Genomic DNA, 16,649 nt, shown 5'->3' on the forward strand with positions numbered 1-16,649 from the left:
GCTTTTGAGGTTTCCAGACACAAAGCTCCAACAGCAGCACTGTTTTCTGCCAAGCAGATCTCAGTAAAATTAAAAAAGTAACTCTGACCTAGGTGATCTGACAGTTCCCTGCTGGTTAAAATCTATCTGCCAATGAACTGATGCTGTAATGAAAGCTTTATCAATTGTTTTGCATTGCTACTGGTCACAGCAGCATCAGCCACAGAGCTTGTTTTAACTCCCTGTAAGCACTCTACCTGTCTCTGACCCAGCTAGATCTTACCAGCCTCACCAGCACTGCGTTAGACATCCTCTAAGCTGCTTCACAGAAGCTGGTGTATCTCAGTGCCAGGCAGAAATAGCAGCGTGGGTCTTGGAAACATAAGTACCTGGTATAGCCCCATGGGGACGGGTTCTTGGGGCACCTCTTGAGTCACCATTCCCAGTTCCCTCCCTACGACCCATAAATGCAGGCATCCTGCCATCCCCATATCAAACGTCACTCAAATACGTCAGCAGACAACTTGGAGGACACTCCCCATCCCACTAAAACCCCTAAACATTTGAATTTCTTCCCAGTGCTCTGGTGAAACAGAGCTCGCCATGGCACAGGAGCTGACACACAGCACATAGCACCCAGCATCCCATTAACGCACGCAGCCTGACCCCAGCAATTCTCCCTCCTCTTTTCACACTTCAGAGGCAAGGAAATCCCCCATCCTTAGGTCTGCTCCTTTTCTTGCAGGCTTGCTTGAATCTGCAGGAAGATGTCTCGCTTCTTAGACAGCATTTCCATCATCATCAGCACCTTTCACAAACATGCAAAGGAAGATGGAGACTACTCCAAACTCAGCCGACGGAGGATGAAACAGTTCATCCAGAGAGAGTTTGCAGATGTCATAGCTGTGAGTGCTGCTGCAAGGGGGAGGGCTTGAGGCCAAGACTGGAGTGCAGGGACTGCAAAATCTCCTTGTGGAGAGGGGATGATTCTTATGCCAGTGGGATGGGGAGGCTTTCACCAAAGGGGAGCAGCAGTTGCATTCCTTTTCACTGACTGCTTTGACAGCTCTTCCGACCCATTTTTCCATGAGCAAAAGGGCAAAAGCTGGAGAATGAACCATGCGAGGTATGGTTTTCTTTCAAAGGTAGGAAGGAAATGCATCCAGTAGAGTAATACAGCATATCCCAAAGAGAAGAGAGATGGTTAGCTGCAGCCAGGGAACAACCAGGAAAATGGAGAACAAAGACATGGAGTAGCTGTTGAGCTGTAAAAGTGAAGGTGTAGAGATGGACAGAGAAAGGATTACAGTTGTCCCTGTATTTGCATTTCTCAGACAAGGAGCAGGAAGGCTAAAATCCCTTTTTTGTTTCCCTGTGTGTGTGTTTTCCCTGCAGAAGCCACGTGACCCTCAGACGATTGACAAGATTCTGCAGTTCCTGGAGTGGGATGGTGATGGGGAAATAGATTTTAATGAGTTCCTGCTTTTGGTGTTCAGAGTGGCTAAGGCCTGCTACTGGTACCTGCCGAAGGGACCATGCCTTCTGCAAAGAACAGAGCTGAAAACCAGTGGAAAGTCACTCCAAGAGCCTGAAGTTAAGAACAGAGGAAGAGTAACAGAGGGAGACTCTCAAAGCTGTGAGAGTAATCATCATCCCCCCTGTGAACCTGAGCTGCAACGAGAAACAGGGGTCAACGAGCTTGAAACACCAGAGGAAGCGGGAAGTCATCGCCAACAACGTAACACGCAAAGCAGAAACAATGCAAAACGATGCAGTGAGCCAGAGGAGCCAATCCCTGAGGTATATGAAGAAAGAAGCCAAGAGCCATGCGACCAACGGAAAAGCCAGAGAAGACGTCAGCCCCTGGAGCAAGACAGACAAGGAGATGTACAAGCCTGCAAGCGCGGCAGCTTGCAAGCACATGAGCCTGGAGTGCAGGCAGATGAGAGGCAAAATCAAGAGAGGCCTCAGCCAGAACAACTGGCAGACGTGAGGAGTCGCAGCCAGACCTGTGAACCACAACCACTGCCAAACCGGTGGAGTAGCCGTCAGCCGCAGGAGCCAGCACGACCATCAAATGATCAAAAAAACCAGCGGCCACAAGAAGCAGATAGAGGAAGTCACAATCAGCCATGTAAACCTGAATTACTCACAGGAGAGAGAAACCGCTACCACGTACGTGAGCTGGAACAAAAAGCACTTGAACAGAGAAGCCACCAGAAACATGAGCCTGAAAGCCTGGATTCAACACGCCCATATCAGTCAAACATACAGGAACCGCTAGAGCTCGATCTCAGGAATGATGATACCTGTGAACCAGAAAGAGAAATCTGTGATCAAGTAAAAAAACAGGAACGGAAGATTAAATCTCAAGAAAGTGAGAGAGACATCCATCAGGATGAGAAACGGGATGAACAACCCCTCTCCGTGCGGAAGAACAAGATCAATCGCCAGCGAGACCTGGAGGCGGAGGTCTACGAGCGCCGCAGCCGCCAGACACGCGAAAGAGAAGAGCGAGGTGCCACGACCGACCCGAGAGACACATGCGACAGGCGCGACTGTCAGACACGTGAGCCCGACGATGATGGGAGGAGACAAGGCGAGTCGGTGAGGTACGAGAGGACACGGGAAACTGCAGTAGCAGAAGCAGAAGCAGACGTCAGGATCCGCCGTGTCACCCGCGATCGGGAGCCACGTGACGACGTGGAAAGGAGAGAGTGTGCCCGTGATTGCGCAGAACCAGACAACGACAGGAGGGTCTGCCGCGAAAGAGAGAGGGAAGAGCCCGTGCGGGAGAGGAGGATCGATCGCCAGCAGGACCTGGAGGTGGAGGTCTACGAGCGCCGCAGCCGCCAGACACGCGAAAGAGAAGAGCGAGGTGCCACGACCGACCCGAGAGACACATGCGACAGGCGCAACTGTCAGACACGTGAGCCCGACGATGATGGGAGGAGACAAGGCGACTCAGTGAGGTACGAGAGGACACGGGAAACTGCAGTAGCAGAAGCAGAAGCAGACGTCAGGATCCGCCGTGTCACCCGCGATCGGGAGCCACGTGACGACGTGGAAAGGAGAGAGTGTGCCCGTGATTGCGCAGAACCAGACAACGACAGGAGGGTCTGCCGCGAAAGAGAGAGGGAAGAGCCCGTGCGGGAGAGGAGGATCGATCGCCAGCAGGACCTGGAGGTGGAGGTCTACGAGCGCCGCAGCCGCCAGACACGCGAAAGAGAAGAGCGAGGTGCCACGACCGACCCGAGAGATTCATGTGAGAAGCGTGATTGTCAGACACGTGAGCCCGAGGATGATGGGAGGAGACAACGCGACGCGGTGAGGTACGAGAGGACACGGGAAACTGCAGTAGCAGAAGCAGAAGCAGACATCAGGATCCGCCGTGTCACCCGCGATCGGGAGCCACGTGACGATGTGGAAAGGAGAGAGTGTGCCCGTGATTGCGCAGAACCAGACAACGACAGGAGGGTCTGCCGCGAAAGAGAGAGGGAAGAGCCCGTGCGGGAGAGGAGGATCGATCGCCAGCGGGACCTGGAGGTGGAGGTCTACGAGCGCCGCAGCCGCCAGACACGCGAAAGAGAAGAGCGAGGTGCCACGACCGACCCGAGAGATTCATGTGAGAAGCGTGATTGTCAGACACGTGAGCCCGACGATGATGGGAGGAGACAACGCGACTCGGTGAGGTACGAGAGGACACGGGAAACTGCAGTAGCAGAAGCAGAAGCAGACGTCAGGATCCGCCGTGTCACCCGCGATCGAGAGCCACGTGACGACGTGGAAAGGAGAGAGTGTGCCCGTGATTGCGCAGAACCAGAAGACGACAGGAGGGTCTGCCGCGAAAGAGAGAGGGAAGAGCCCGTGCGGGAGAGGAGGATCGATCGCCAGCGGGACCTGGAGGTGGAGGTCTACGAGCGCCGCAGCCGCCAGACACGCGAAAGAGAAGAGCGAGGTGCCACGAGCGACCCGAGAGAGACATGCGACAGGCGCAACTGTCAGACACGTGAGCCCGACGATGATGGGAGGAGACAACGCGACTCGGTGAGGTACGAGAGGACACGGGAAACTGCAGTAGCAGAAGCAGAAGCAGACGTCAGGATCCGCCGTGTCACCCGCGATCGGGAGCCACGTGACGACGTGGAAAGGAGAGAGTGTGCCCGTGATTGCGCAGAACCAGAAGACGACAGGAGGGTCTGCCGCGAAAGAGAGAGGGAAGAGCCCGTGCGGGAGAGGAGGATCGATCGCCAGCGGGACCTGGAGGTGGAGGTCTACGAGCGCCGCAGCCGCCAGACACGCGAAAGAGAAGAGCGAGGTGCCACGACCGACCCGAGAGATTCATGTGAGAAGCGTGATTGTCAGACACGTGAGCCCGAGGATGATGGGAGGAGACAACGCGACGCGGTGAGGTACGAGAGGACACGGGAAACTGCAGTAGCAGAAGCAGAAGCAGACATCAGGATCCGCCGTGTCACCCGCGATCGGGAGCCACGTGACGACGTGGAAAGGAGAGAGTGTGCCCGTGATTGCGCAGAACCAGACGACGACAGGAGGGTCTGCCGCGAAAGAGAGAGGGAAGAGCCCGTGCGGGAGAGGAGGATCGATCGCCAGCGGGACCTGGAGGTGGAGGTCTACGAGCGCCGCAGCCGCCAGACACGCGAAAGAGAAGAGCGAGGTGCCACGAGCGACCCGAGAGAGACATGCGACAGGCGCAACTGTCAGACACGTGAGCCCGACAATGATGGGAGGAGACAAGGCGAGTCGGTGAGGTACGAGAGGACAAGGGAAACTGCAGTAGCAGAAGCAGAAGCAGACGTCAGGATCCGCCGTGTAACTCGTGAACGGGAGCCACGTGACGATGTGGAAAGGAGAGAGTGTGCCCGTGATTGCGCAGAACCAGACGACGACAGGAGGGTCTGCCGGGAACGAGAGAGGGAAGAGCCCGTGCAGGAGAGGAGGATCAATCACCAACGGGAGCTGGAGGTGGAGGTCTACGAGCGCCGCAGCCGCCAGACACGCGAAAGAGAAGAGCGAGGTGCCACGACCGACCCGAGAGATTCATGTGAGAAGCGTGATTGTCAGACACGTGAGCCCGACGATGATGGGAGGAGACAACGCGACTCGGTGAGGTACGAGAGGACAAGGGAAACTGCAGTAGCAGAAGCAGAAGCAGACGTCAGGATCCGCCGTGTCACCCACGAACGGGAGCCACGTGACGATGTGGAAAGGAGAGAGTGTGCCCGTGATTGCGCAGAACCGGACGACGACAGGAGGGTCTGCCGGGAACAAGAGAGGGAAGAGCCCGTGCGGGAGAGGAGGATCGATCGCCAGCGGGACCTGGAGGTGGAGGTCTACGAGCGCCGCAGCCGCCAGACACGCGAAAGAGAAGAGCGAGGTGCCACGACCGACCCGAGAGAGACATGCGACAGGCGCAACTGTCAGACACGTGAGCCCGACGATGATGGGAGGAGACAACGCGACTCGGTGAGGTACGAGAGGACACGGGAAACTGCAGTAGCAGAAGCAGAAGCAGACGTCAGGATCCGCCGTGTCACCCGCGATCGGGAGCCACGTGACGACGTGGAAAGGAGAAAGTGTGCCCGTGATTGCGCAGAACCAGACGACGACAGGAGGGTCTGCCGCGAAAGAGAGAGGGAAGAGCCCGTGCGGGAGAGGAGGATCGATCGCCAGCAGGACCTGGAGGTGGAGGTCTACGAGCGCCGCAGCCGCCGGACACGCGAAAGAGAAGAGCGAGGTGCCACGACCGACCCGAGAGATTCATGTGAGAAGCGTGATTGTCAGACACGTGAGCCCGAGGATGATGGGAGGAGACAACGCGACGCGGTGAGGTACGAGAGGACACGGGAAACTGCAGTAGCAGAAGCAGAAGCAGACGTCAGGATCCGCCGTGTCACCCGCGATCGGGAGCCACGTGACGACGTGGAAAGGAGAGAGTGTGCCCGTGATTGCGCAGAACCAGACAACGACAGGAGGGTCTGCCGCGAAAGAGAGAGGGAAGAGCCCGTGCGGGAGAGGAGGATCGATCGCCAGCAGGACCTGGAGGTGGAGGTCTACGAGCGCCGCAGCCGCCAGACACGCGAAAGAGAAGAGCGAGGTGCCACGACCGACCCGAGAGACACATGCGACAGGCGCAACTGTCAGACACGTGAGCCCGACGATGATGGGAGGAGACAACGCGACTCAGTGAGGTACGAGAGGACACGGGAAACTGCAGTAGCAGAAGCAGAAGCAGACGTCAGGATCCGCCGTGTCACCCGCGATCGGGAGCCACGTGACGACGTGGAAAGGAGAGAGTGTGCCCGTGATTGCGCAGAACCAGACGACGACAGGAGGGTCTGCCGCGAAAGAGAGAGGGAAGAGCCCGTGCGGGAGAGGAGGATCGATCGCCAGCGGGACCTGGAGGTGGAGGTCTACGAGCGCCGCAGCCGCCAGACACGCGAAAGAGAAGAGCGAGGTGCCACGAGCGACCCGAGAGAGACATGCGACAGGCGCAACTGTCAGACACGTGAGCCCGACGATGATGGGAGGAGACAAGGCGAGTCGGTGAGGTACGAGAGGACAAGGGAAACTGCAGTAGAAGAAGCAGAAGCAGACGTCAGGATCCGCCGTGTAACTCGTGAACGGGAGCCACGTGACGATGTGGAAAGGAGAGAGTGTGCCCATGATTGCGCAGAACCAGACGACGACAGGAGGGTCTGCCGGGAACGAGAGAGGGAAGAGCCTGTGCAGGAGAGGAGGATCAATCACCAACGGGAGCTGGAGGTGGAGGTCTACGAGCGCCGCAGCCACCAGACACGCGAAAGAGAAGAGCGAGGTGCCACGACCGACCCGAGAGATTCATGTGAGAAGCGTGATTGTCAGACACGTGAGCCCGAGGATGATGGGAGGAGACAACGCGACTCGGTGAGGTACGAGAGGACACGGGAAACTGCAGTAGCAGAAGCAGAAGCAGACGTCAGGATCCGCCGTGTCACCCGCGATCGGGAGCCACGTGACGACGTGGAAAGGAGAGAGTGTGCCCGTGATTGCGCAGAACCAGAAGACGACAGGAGGGTCTGCCGCGAAAGAGAGAGGGAAGAGCCCGTGCGGGAGAGGAGGATCGATCGCCAGCAGGACCTGGAGGTGGAGGTCTACGAGCGCCGCAGCCGCCAGACACGCGAAAGAGAAGAGCGAGGTGCCACGACCGACCCGAGAGATTCATGTGAGAAGCGTGATTGTCAGACACGTGAGCCCGACGATGATGGGAGGAGACAACGCGACTCGGTGAGGTACGAGAGGACACGGGAAACTGCAGTAGCAGAAGCAGAAGCAGACGTCAGGATCCGCCGTGTCACCCGCGATCGAGAGCCACGTGACGACGTGGAAAGGAGAGAGTGTGCCCGTGATTGCGCAGAACCAGAAGACGACAGGAGGGTCTGCCGCGAAAGAGAGAGGGAAGAGCCCGTGCGGGAGAGGAGGATCGATCGCCAGCGGGACCTGGAGGTGGAGGTCTACGAGCGCCGCAGCCGCCAGACACGCGAAAGAGAAGAGCGAGGTGCCACGAGCGACCCGAGAGACACATGCGACAGGCGCAACTGTCAGACACGTGAGCCCGACGATGATGGGAGGAGACAACGCGACTCGGTGAGGTACGAGAGGACACGGGAAACTGCAGTAGCAGAAGCAGAAGCAGACGTCAGGATCCGCCGTGTCACCCGCGATCGGGAGCCACGTGACGACGTGGAAAGGAGAGAGTGTGCCCGTGATTGCGCAGAACCAGACAACGACAGGAGGGTCTGCCGCGAAAGAGAGAGGGAAGAGCCCGTGCGGGAGAGGAGGATCGATCGCCAGCAGGACCTGGAGGTGGAGGTCTACGAGCGCCGCAGCCGCCAGACACGCGAAAGAGAAGAGCGAGGTGCCACGACCGACCCGAGAGAGACATGCGACAGGCGCAACTGTCAGACACGTGAGCCCGACGATGATGGGAGGAGACAACGCGACTCGGTGAGGTACGAGAGGACACGGGAAACTGCAGTAGCAGAAGCAGAAGCAGACGTCAGGATCCGCCGTGTCACCCGCGATCGGGAGCCACGTGACGACGTGGAAAGGAGAGAGTGTGCCCGTGATTGTGCAGAACCAGAAGACGACAGGAGGGTCTGCCGCGAAAGAGAGAGGGAAGAGCCCGTGCGGGAGAGGAGGATCGATCGCCAGCAGGACCTGGAGGTGGAGGTCTACGAGCGCCGCAGCCGCCAGACACGCGAAAGAGAAGAGCGAGGTGCCACGACCGACCCGAGAGATTCATGTGAGAAGCGTGATTGTCAGACACGTGAGCCCGACGATGATGGGAGGAGACAACGCGACTCGGTGAGGTACGAGAGGACACGGGAAACTGCAGTAGCAGAAGCAGAAGCAGACGTCAGGATCCGCCGTGTCACCCGCGATCGAGAGCCACGTGACGACGTGGAAAGGAGAGAGTGTGCCCGTGATTGCGCAGAACCAGAAGACGACAGGAGGGTCTGCCGCGAAAGAGAGAGGGAAGAGCCCGTGCGGGAGAGGAGGATCGATCGCCAGCGGGACCTGGAGGTGGAGGTCTACGAGCGCCGCAGCCGCCAGACACGCGAAAGAGAAGAGCGAGGTGCCACGACCGACCCGAGAGAGATATGCGACAGGCGCAACTGTCAGACACGTGAGCCCGACGATGATGGGAGGAGACAAGGCGAGTCGGTGAGGTACGAGAGGACACGGGAAACTGCAGTAGCAGAAGCAGAAGCAGACGTCAGGATCCGCCGTGTAACTCGCGAACGGGAGCCACGTGACGACGTGGAATGGAGAGAGTGTGCCCGTGATTGCGCAGAACCAGACGACGACAGGAGGGTCTGCCGGGAAAGAGAGAGGGAAGAGCCCGTGCGGGAGAGGAGGATCAATCACCAACGGGAGCTGGAGGTGGAGGTCTACGAGCGCCGCAGCCGCCAGACACGTGAAAGAGAAGAGCGAGGTGCCACGACCGACCCGAGAGAGACATGCGACAGGCGCAACTGTCAGACACGTGAGCCCGACGATGATGGGAGGAGACAACGCGACTCGGTGAGGTACGAGAGGACACGGGAAACTGCAGTAGCAGAAGCAGAAGCAGACGTCAGGATCCGCCGTGTAACTCGCGAACGGGAGCCATGTGATGACGTGGAAAGGAGAGAGTGTGCCCGTGATTGCGCAGAACCAGAAGACGACAGGAGGGTCTGCCGCGAAAGAGAGAGGGAAGAGCCCGTGCGGGAGAGGTGGATCGATCGCCAGCGGGACCTGGAGGTGGAGGTCTACGAGCGCCGCAGCCGCCAGACACGCGAAAGAGAAGAGCGAGGTGCCACGACCGACCCGAGAGATTCATGTGAGAAGCGTGATTGTCAGACACGTGAGCCTGAGGATGATGGGAGGAGACAACGCGACTCGGTGAGGTACGAGAGGACACGGGAGACTGCAGTAGTAGCAGCAGAAGCAGACGTCAGGATACGCCGTGTCACCCACGAACGGGAGCCACGTGACGATGTGGAAAGGAGAGAGTGTGCCCGTGATTGCGCAGAACCAGACGACGACAGGAGGGTCTGCCGGGAAAGAGAGAGGGAAGAGCCCGTGCGGGAGAGGAGAATCGCTCGCCAGCAGGACCTGGAGGTGGAGGTCTACGAGCGCCGCAGCCGCCAGACACGTGAAAGGGAAGAGCGAGATGCCACGACCGACCCGAGAGAGACATGCGACAGGCGCGACTGTCAGACACGTGAGCCCAACGATGATGGGAGGAGACAACGCGACTCGGTGAGGTACGAGAGGACACGGGAAACTGCAGTAGCAGAAGCAGAAGCAGACGTCAGGATCCGCCGTGTCACCCGCGAACGGGAGCCACGTGACGATGTGGAAAGGAGAGAGTGTGCCCGTGATTGCGCAGAACCAGAAGACGACAGGAGGGTCTGCCGGGAAAGAGAGAGGGAAGAGCCCGTGCGGGAGAGAAGGATCGATCGCCAGCGGGTCTACGATCACCGCAGCCGCCACACACAAGACAGGGGAGAACAAGGTGCCATGAGATCCCTCAGAGAGACCCGTGAGAGAAACGTTCTCCGGATTGTTGAAGAAGAACAAGAGATGGAGTTTCTGCACCACCCTCAGGGAAAGGAATTACGGAGTGAGCCATGTGAGAGCACCCCCTGTGCGTCCTCAGAAGACCAAGAATGGAGGAACCACAGACTTTTACATGAGGAAAAAGCCTTTGAGCCAAACAGCTGCGAGATACCTGAAGATGAAGGACAAAGACATGAGAAGTGTCTCTACCGAACTGTGGAGTTGGATAACAGAGACCTCTGCCCACAAGGTGAGCAAGCTTCTGTCACCGATGTGAGGGTCCATTATATCCCCACCGAGCCCGATGTTCCACCAGAGGTGCAGGTCGTTCCTCCGCCCTGTGAGCCTCAGACCATTGCATACTTGATCCAGGTGATCCAGAATCTGAACGACCCTGAATCTACCACCTACAAGATCATCTGCCAACAGCCACAGAACCTGGGGCAGCCCATCTATGTGAAGAAGTGTTCTGTGTCACCCCAGCCACTGGCAGACCCGTGTGACAAGAGCAACCCCCCAGAGTCACGACCCCAAAGGGGCGAGCGAGAAACAGGGGAGCCTGAACTGCCACGGCAAGGGGGCACACCTGGGGTGAAGGATGGGGGTCACCAGGCTTCTGCCTCCGAGCAGGATGGTGTTAAGAGTGACACTTGCTGGACAAAGCTCAAGGAGGACAGGAGGGACAGCCAGCACCCCAAGATGTGCAACACAGAAGAGAAGAAGCATCAGCCCCAGGGAGATGGAGCAAAAGCTGCCAGGGAACAAGTCTCGAGGGAGCTGGACTCCAGCTGCCAGGTGAGGTACCGTGAGGACAGGGAGGCCAAGAGCTGCCCACCTCTGCCCCAGGCTCCAGAGCCACGGGCAGAACCACCCCGGAGAGATGAAACCAGATGCTGCCGTGAGGATGCAGAGCTTGCTCCACCGGAGAAAAGCCGCCAGCCACAGCAGGAGGAGAAGAGCAAGAGGAGTCCCCAGCCAGTGAGTGATGCCCAGCTTCAACGGGAGGAGGAACCACAGCTTTGCACCAAGCAGAGCCAGGGCCCCCCTGGCCCCCCAGTCTCACAGGAGGCACTGAGTCGTTGTGCCGGGGGTGAAGCCAAGGCGTCTTAAGGGGAAGTTCTCTCCCTGGAGCTGGTGGGGCTTCTCCAGATCTCTTTGAGGTTCACTTCTGCTCTTTGCTTTCAGTTTAGGATATCACCGTGTGGTGACACAGAAGTGTTTGACACAAAAGGGTTAACGGGGTGCTCTGAGAAGGTGTCAGGTGGGTTTGGGGGGTTTCCACATAACAAATCCTCAGCAGATAGGTAGGCAGAGTTACCACAGGATCTGCAGTTTCTGCCTTCCTGCATTATGTCTCTCCACCTTGATGCAGTATTTAGTCACTTTTCTGCTCTAATTGGAATCCTTGGGTCTCTCTGTCCTTTATGTCCCTGTCATCTCTTCTACCCTGTGGCATGACTGTTCTGCATCTCACTGCACTCACGGCTCCCCAGCTCCATGGCTGACTCTCCTGTTGGCTTCTGCTCCACAACAGAAGAGGAATTAAAAATTCCAGTAGCTCAATCATACTCATTCTGGGGCCTGAAAATCCTCAAGTCTGGGAAAAAAAAACACTTTTGTAGATGCAATGTTTTTTGTTACACCCTTCTGCTCCCCTAACAGCTGAGCAGAATCCCAGCTCCAGCTCACGGAGGCTTTGAAGCAGTCGAGTTATGCTGTGGTTACTGCAGGGTAATGGTGTGTGGGGGGGGCTCTTTCTTCTTCACACTGATGTATTGCATGAAAAATCAGAATAAATAGCTGATGACTGCACTGACTGCTGCCATCCTTCATCCTCACATCTAATTTCTACATGGGCCTCAGCCTGGTGGGAGGGTGTCCCAGTTCAGATCACACATTCCTCCTAATCCCAAACACTTAAACCAGACAGAGGCTGCTGAAAATCCCACCAAATCCCCCCTACTCCATGTCTAGGAGCCCACACACCTCTCAACCCCTGGCCCTCGCTACTGATCTGTGTGATTTCAGGGGCTGCCATCTCAGCCCACATGTACTCTGACCTGACACCCACGTGGGGATGTGCCCGGGCACTACGGGGACAGCCAGCAGTGCAAAGCCACTGCTGGTTAAGAGTCATCCAGACACACATTTTCCCGGCCGCATGCATCCATCTGCCTTTTTCCACTGGCTGTCCCAGACCTGGGACCACTGCTGGATCCTTGGGCAGGAGAGAGGCAGCAGCACAGTGCGGCAAACACACCGGATCGTTCCCACGGTGCACGAGGCTGGAGCTGGAGACATCCATGAACCTCCATGGAGAAAACCAGATTTTAGTCACTTTTCTTTCCCTTGAGCAGGAGAGAACCAATTCCCTCAGCAGCAGACGGGGCTGCAATGTTGCAAGAAGACAGAGAGAAGCGAGGGCAACCCCAGCACCATTTGTGTCTTGCTCTTAAACGCAACCAGAGCCCGCTGGCTGGTAACGGGGCTGGCCAGGAGGAGCAAGGGCAGCTCAGGTCCACCATGGCCTGTGCAGCCCCAGGGCCAGCACCCAGGGCCTCTCACTCAGCTGGCCACGGTCACCAGCCTGTGATGTTCTGAACCCGGGGCCAGGAAGACACGGAAGCGTCTGTCCCAGCCAGGGGCAGGTGGATGCACAGGGTGATGTCCCCTTCATGCACGTGACAGTCGCACATCTTGGTGACAAACATATGGCAGCACAGATGGGCCGTCTGCAAACAGGGCCAGCACCTCGACTGCGAGCACACACACACAGCGGCAAGAAACAGGAATCTCCTGAAATCCCCCACTACAGCCAGGATGGGGCTGGGCCACGACCCCCTCTGGGATTCGCTCTTGCAAAGGGGATATTGTGTTGTTAAAGGAGCACAAAGAGGTGTTGGCAAAATGCAGGTGAAAAGTGCAAAATCCAAGGGGAAGAGCAGCAGGTTTCCTGCCCTCAGCTCCCAGGTTTGGAAAATTCTTTTAATTTATGTGGACTGAACTGTTTCCAGTTTGGGGCAGGAAATTGGGGCAAGAAAGGAAAATATATTGGGGAGAGTTGTCCCCCTGAGTAGCTGCTTCTCTTTCTCCTGCCCCATGCTGAGTCAGTCTCCAGCAGGATTTCCTGAAGAGCCCTGGCCCTGGAAGCTGTCCCAGATCCCCGGGCACATCCCAGCTCCCTCACACAGCAGGGGCAGCCTGTGTTACTCCCCTCCTCTGCTCCAGGCTCCCCCCAAGCCCAGGGCTGGGAGTCAGAGGGAAATCCAGCCCTGGGCGGACGATTCTGTGTCATCATCGGTCTCAAAGGCGTGGAGAGGGCAGGTAACCACGGCAGGGCTGTGCAAACACGGGTAAACACCACATGTCCCAGCAGCTTCCCTGGCTCTGGTGGATGGGGAGTGGCCAGGCATCACAGCCCTGTGCGCTGGTTTCTGAGCAGCATAAGCCCCGCAGTCCCCATCCTCCCTCAGCTATTTGGGCACCTCACTTGCCTTTCTGGGTGCCTTTTGAGTGCTTCCTGTCCCTCCTCTACGCTATTTGGGCACATCACTTGCCTTTCTGGGTGCTTTTTGGGTGCTTCTTGTCCCTCCTCCACCTCTGCGTCTCCCCCTTTTCACCCTTCAGGGTCTCTCGCCCCACAGCAGCATGAAGGTGGCCAGTCCTGGCAGGGAGCTCAGACCAGCACCCAGCACAGCACCCCAACCCCACAGGGCTACTTTCCCCCCCCAACTTTTACAACATGAGAAGGTTACGAGGTGTTATCAGCAAAGCTCAGCAGGTGGGAGCAGTCAGGGTTGAAGGGGAGAGGCAGCAGCTGACCCCCAGGATGAGCAGCCCCAGCAGCATGGGCAGGGGAACGCTGCCTGCTCACCTATGCCTGATCTGCCTTTAGCGGCCTCGTTAGAAAACGAGGGGAGCCCAAATCTCGCTGTAGCAAGAGGAAACACTGAGGATGCTCCAGGTAGCAGTGAGGAAGCCCGGGGTGGGGGCTTAGCCTTGACTCTGGGGAGGAAACGAAGGGATGAGCGGCAAAGGACCAAGGGGAGAAAACAGACAAGGAGAAAATGGAAGCGTAAATAACTGTAAAGAACAGAACTCAGGAGGAAAAGGGACAGAGAGTCCAGAGGAGGGGCCCAGCACATTCCTGAGCCTGAGCTGGGGACCGCAGGCACGTCCAGATCTGCCGTTAGAGCTGACGATTGCCTAACGCAGCCCAGGGGGCTGAGTCAGGGCTCCGGGAAGGGCGGTGGCTGCGGCGTGAGGCTCAAAACCACCCCGGCTCTTGCTTTGCCACATTGTACCGCAGCCGTGCTGAGGACCGAGCCCCCTCCTCACACCTCAGCCATGGTGAGTGAGCCGGGAGCCCGGGTCGGGGAGGGAGAGGTGGCTCTATAAGGGCAGGAGGGCAATGGCAGAGGAGCTTTTCCTGCAAGAGGCCCCAGAGCTGAAGGCAAGACGCGCTTTGGCACGGGAAAGGGGAGACGGTGCCAAGAGCTGAGCTAAATCTCTGCTGGGGAGGGGGCCCGGGTGGGGAAAGAGGGTGTAGAGCTAGAGAGGGAGGGCAGAGGGTCCCTGCAGATACAGGGGACCAGGGGGTGGCATTTGCGTTGTTCCCCACCACTCCCTCCCCTCCTTTTTCCCCACTAACGCTTCCGCTTGCCATCACCAGACTTGGGGCTGCAGCTCTGCCTCCCACTGTCCCGGGGGGTTCAGAGGAGCCAAGAGCTGAGGACCTGCAGCTGAGGGCAGAAGCGACTCAACTCCCCTCACATTAACCAAAAAAGGTTGAATTGAGCCTCAGGCAGGGCAGGATGTGGCAGGGAGGCCCCAGGATGCTGAGGTTAGGCAGGGAAGGGCGGACTCCAGCCCACTTCTCTCCACACTGCTCTTTGCCAAAGACTGGGGCCAGGGGGAGGGGAAAGAGCCCCACAGGCCCCCCACCTCCCTCACCTTGCCCTGTCCAGCCCAGCTCTGTCCCTGCCTGGAGGCAGTAGCTTGGGGAGACAACTCTGCTCAAATTTTTCTCTCATGACTCAGAGTTTCTCCTCTGTCCAGACAGGGCAGGGGGGAGGGAAAGGGGGAGACAGGCTTATCTTCCTACAAAAGCAGCCCCAGCCAAATCGTGCTGGAGAGCACGGAAAAAAACGAGCACACCACGGTGATTGCAGAGCAAGCTCTTCCCAGTCCAGGACACTCCTCCGCTGGGAGCCGACATCTCCCTGGGGGATTTTCCATGAACCACTCCCCAGTCCTCTGGGTCCTTCCCCCAGCACAAACACTGTGCCAAGGCAGCAGAGAAATTAATACCAAAGAAAAATGCAGCTGGACAGGTTGGGCATAGAGACTCCTCGAGGAAAGGGATTGCATGAGGCCCCCCTCAGCCCAGCCTTCCTCCAGGAATAGAGCCAGGCTGCTCTTCTGGGAGCCCAGAGCTCCCCACAGCGCTCACCTGAACGCGCTCTTGCTCCTGCAGCCCACGGAGACGGAGCGCTGCATCGAGTCCCTGCTGGCCGTCTTCCAGCGGTACGCCGGGCGCGAAGGCGACAGCTGCAAGCTCTCCAAGAGGGAGTTCCTGGCCTTCATGAACACGGAGCTGGCCGCCTTCACGAAGGTGAGAAAAATCCAGGCCAAAAGAGGCTCCCAGAGCGTCTGGGACAGCCCCCACAGGCACCGCGGGGTGGGCACTGGGAAGAGCTCGCTCCCCTCAGAAGCCGGAGCGTGGCCTGACGAGCCCTGGCCTGGCTGAATTCTGCCTCCGTCTGCCAGTCCCTCTGCACCAGTGACGAACTGGGCAGCGGCAGGTCCATTCCTGGGGCTGGGGGGGTGCTCAGCGAGGGGCACCTCTGCCTCGAGGCAGACACCGATTCCCCTCTCTTTGGTCTTTTGCAGAATCAGAACCCAGGGGTCGTGGACAGGATGATGAAGAAACTGGATTTGAATAGCGACGGGCAGCTGGACTTCCAGGAGTTCCTGAACCTCATCGGGGGCATCGCAGTGGCCTGCCACGATACCCTGATTGTTAAGGCCCCTCATCCCTAGCCCTGGCTGCTGCATCTCCCCACCACCGTGAACATTCCTCGAACAAGACCGATGCAAAGCTGGAAGCAGTGCCTTTATGATGGGGATCTCCCCATTCCTCATTTTTATGTATAAAATAAAAGGTTTAAAATCCTGGCGTAAGGCATGGTTTTATTTCAGCAGCACGACCGAGGAGGAAGGCCGAAGAAAGCAGTCCAGCCACAGGGGGAGCAGGAGCTCCAGGTCCTGCCCTCTGCTTCCCCACCCCTGCATTTGCTCATCCTTGCCACTGCCTGAAGATCCTCCAGCCTCTTAAGTACCACGGGGAAAGTGGTACATTTTCCATTTTTTTTTTTTTTACTACAGTAACACTAAAGAATACAACTACACAAGGTAAATGCAAAGACAGAGGCATGACCAAGAAGGATAATTTGAGCACTGGCAACAGCAGTTATATATTAACTATATAATTAACTATAATTAGCAGAAGCAGCCCCTGCCAGCATGATAAATTATTTCAGGACTACAGCCTCCATTTTCTG

At 57.7% G+C, this 16,649-nt stretch overlaps 2 protein-coding genes across 2 annotated transcripts; both read left to right on the top strand.

Moving 5' to 3' along the window:
• The first annotated feature begins 746 nt into the window (after nt 1-746).
• LOC141916749 (uncharacterized) lies at nt 747-11,196 on the top strand. Its single transcript, XM_074809506.1, has 4 exons — nt 747-884; nt 1,375-7,448; nt 7,611-9,996; nt 10,225-11,196. The coding sequence occupies exons 1-4, from the start codon at nt 747-749 to the stop codon at nt 11,194-11,196; spliced, it is 9,570 nt and encodes a 3,189-aa protein (XP_074665607.1).
• Nucleotides 11,197-14,262: 3,066 nt separating this feature from the next.
• Nucleotides 14,263-16,264, top strand: S100A11 (S100 calcium binding protein A11). The gene is made up of 3 exons (XM_074809580.1): nt 14,263-14,436; nt 15,563-15,700; nt 15,979-16,264. The coding sequence occupies exons 1-3, from the start codon at nt 14,434-14,436 to the stop codon at nt 16,126-16,128; spliced, it is 291 nt and encodes a 96-aa protein (XP_074665681.1). The 5' UTR covers nt 14,263-14,433; the 3' UTR covers nt 16,129-16,264.
• The last annotated feature ends 385 nt before the right edge of the window (nt 16,265-16,649 follow it).

The sequence above is a fragment of the Strix aluco genome, chromosome 30 (assembly GCF_031877795.1).
Source record: "Strix aluco isolate bStrAlu1 chromosome 30, bStrAlu1.hap1, whole genome shotgun sequence".
Classification (NCBI taxonomy): Eukaryota; Metazoa; Chordata; class Aves; order Strigiformes; family Strigidae; genus Strix; species Strix aluco.

Bases quoted from the DNA above. Each gene is read 5' to 3' on its own strand.
- LOC141916749 (XM_074809506.1), top strand. From the start codon at position 747: ATGTCTCGCTTCTTAGACAGCATTTCCATCATCATCAGCACCTTTCAC. The intron at 885-1,374 runs GTGAGTGCTGCT...TTTTCCCTGCAG, and splicing joins AGTTTGCAGATGTCATAGCT to AAGCCACGTGACCCTCAGAC. The intron at 9,997-10,224 runs GTCTACGATCAC...CTTTTACATGAG, and splicing joins GAAGGATCGATCGCCAGCGG to GAAAAAGCCTTTGAGCCAAA.
- S100A11 (XM_074809580.1), top strand. The intron at 15,701-15,978 runs GTGAGAAAAATC...GGTCTTTTGCAG, and splicing joins AGCTGGCCGCCTTCACGAAG to AATCAGAACCCAGGGGTCGT.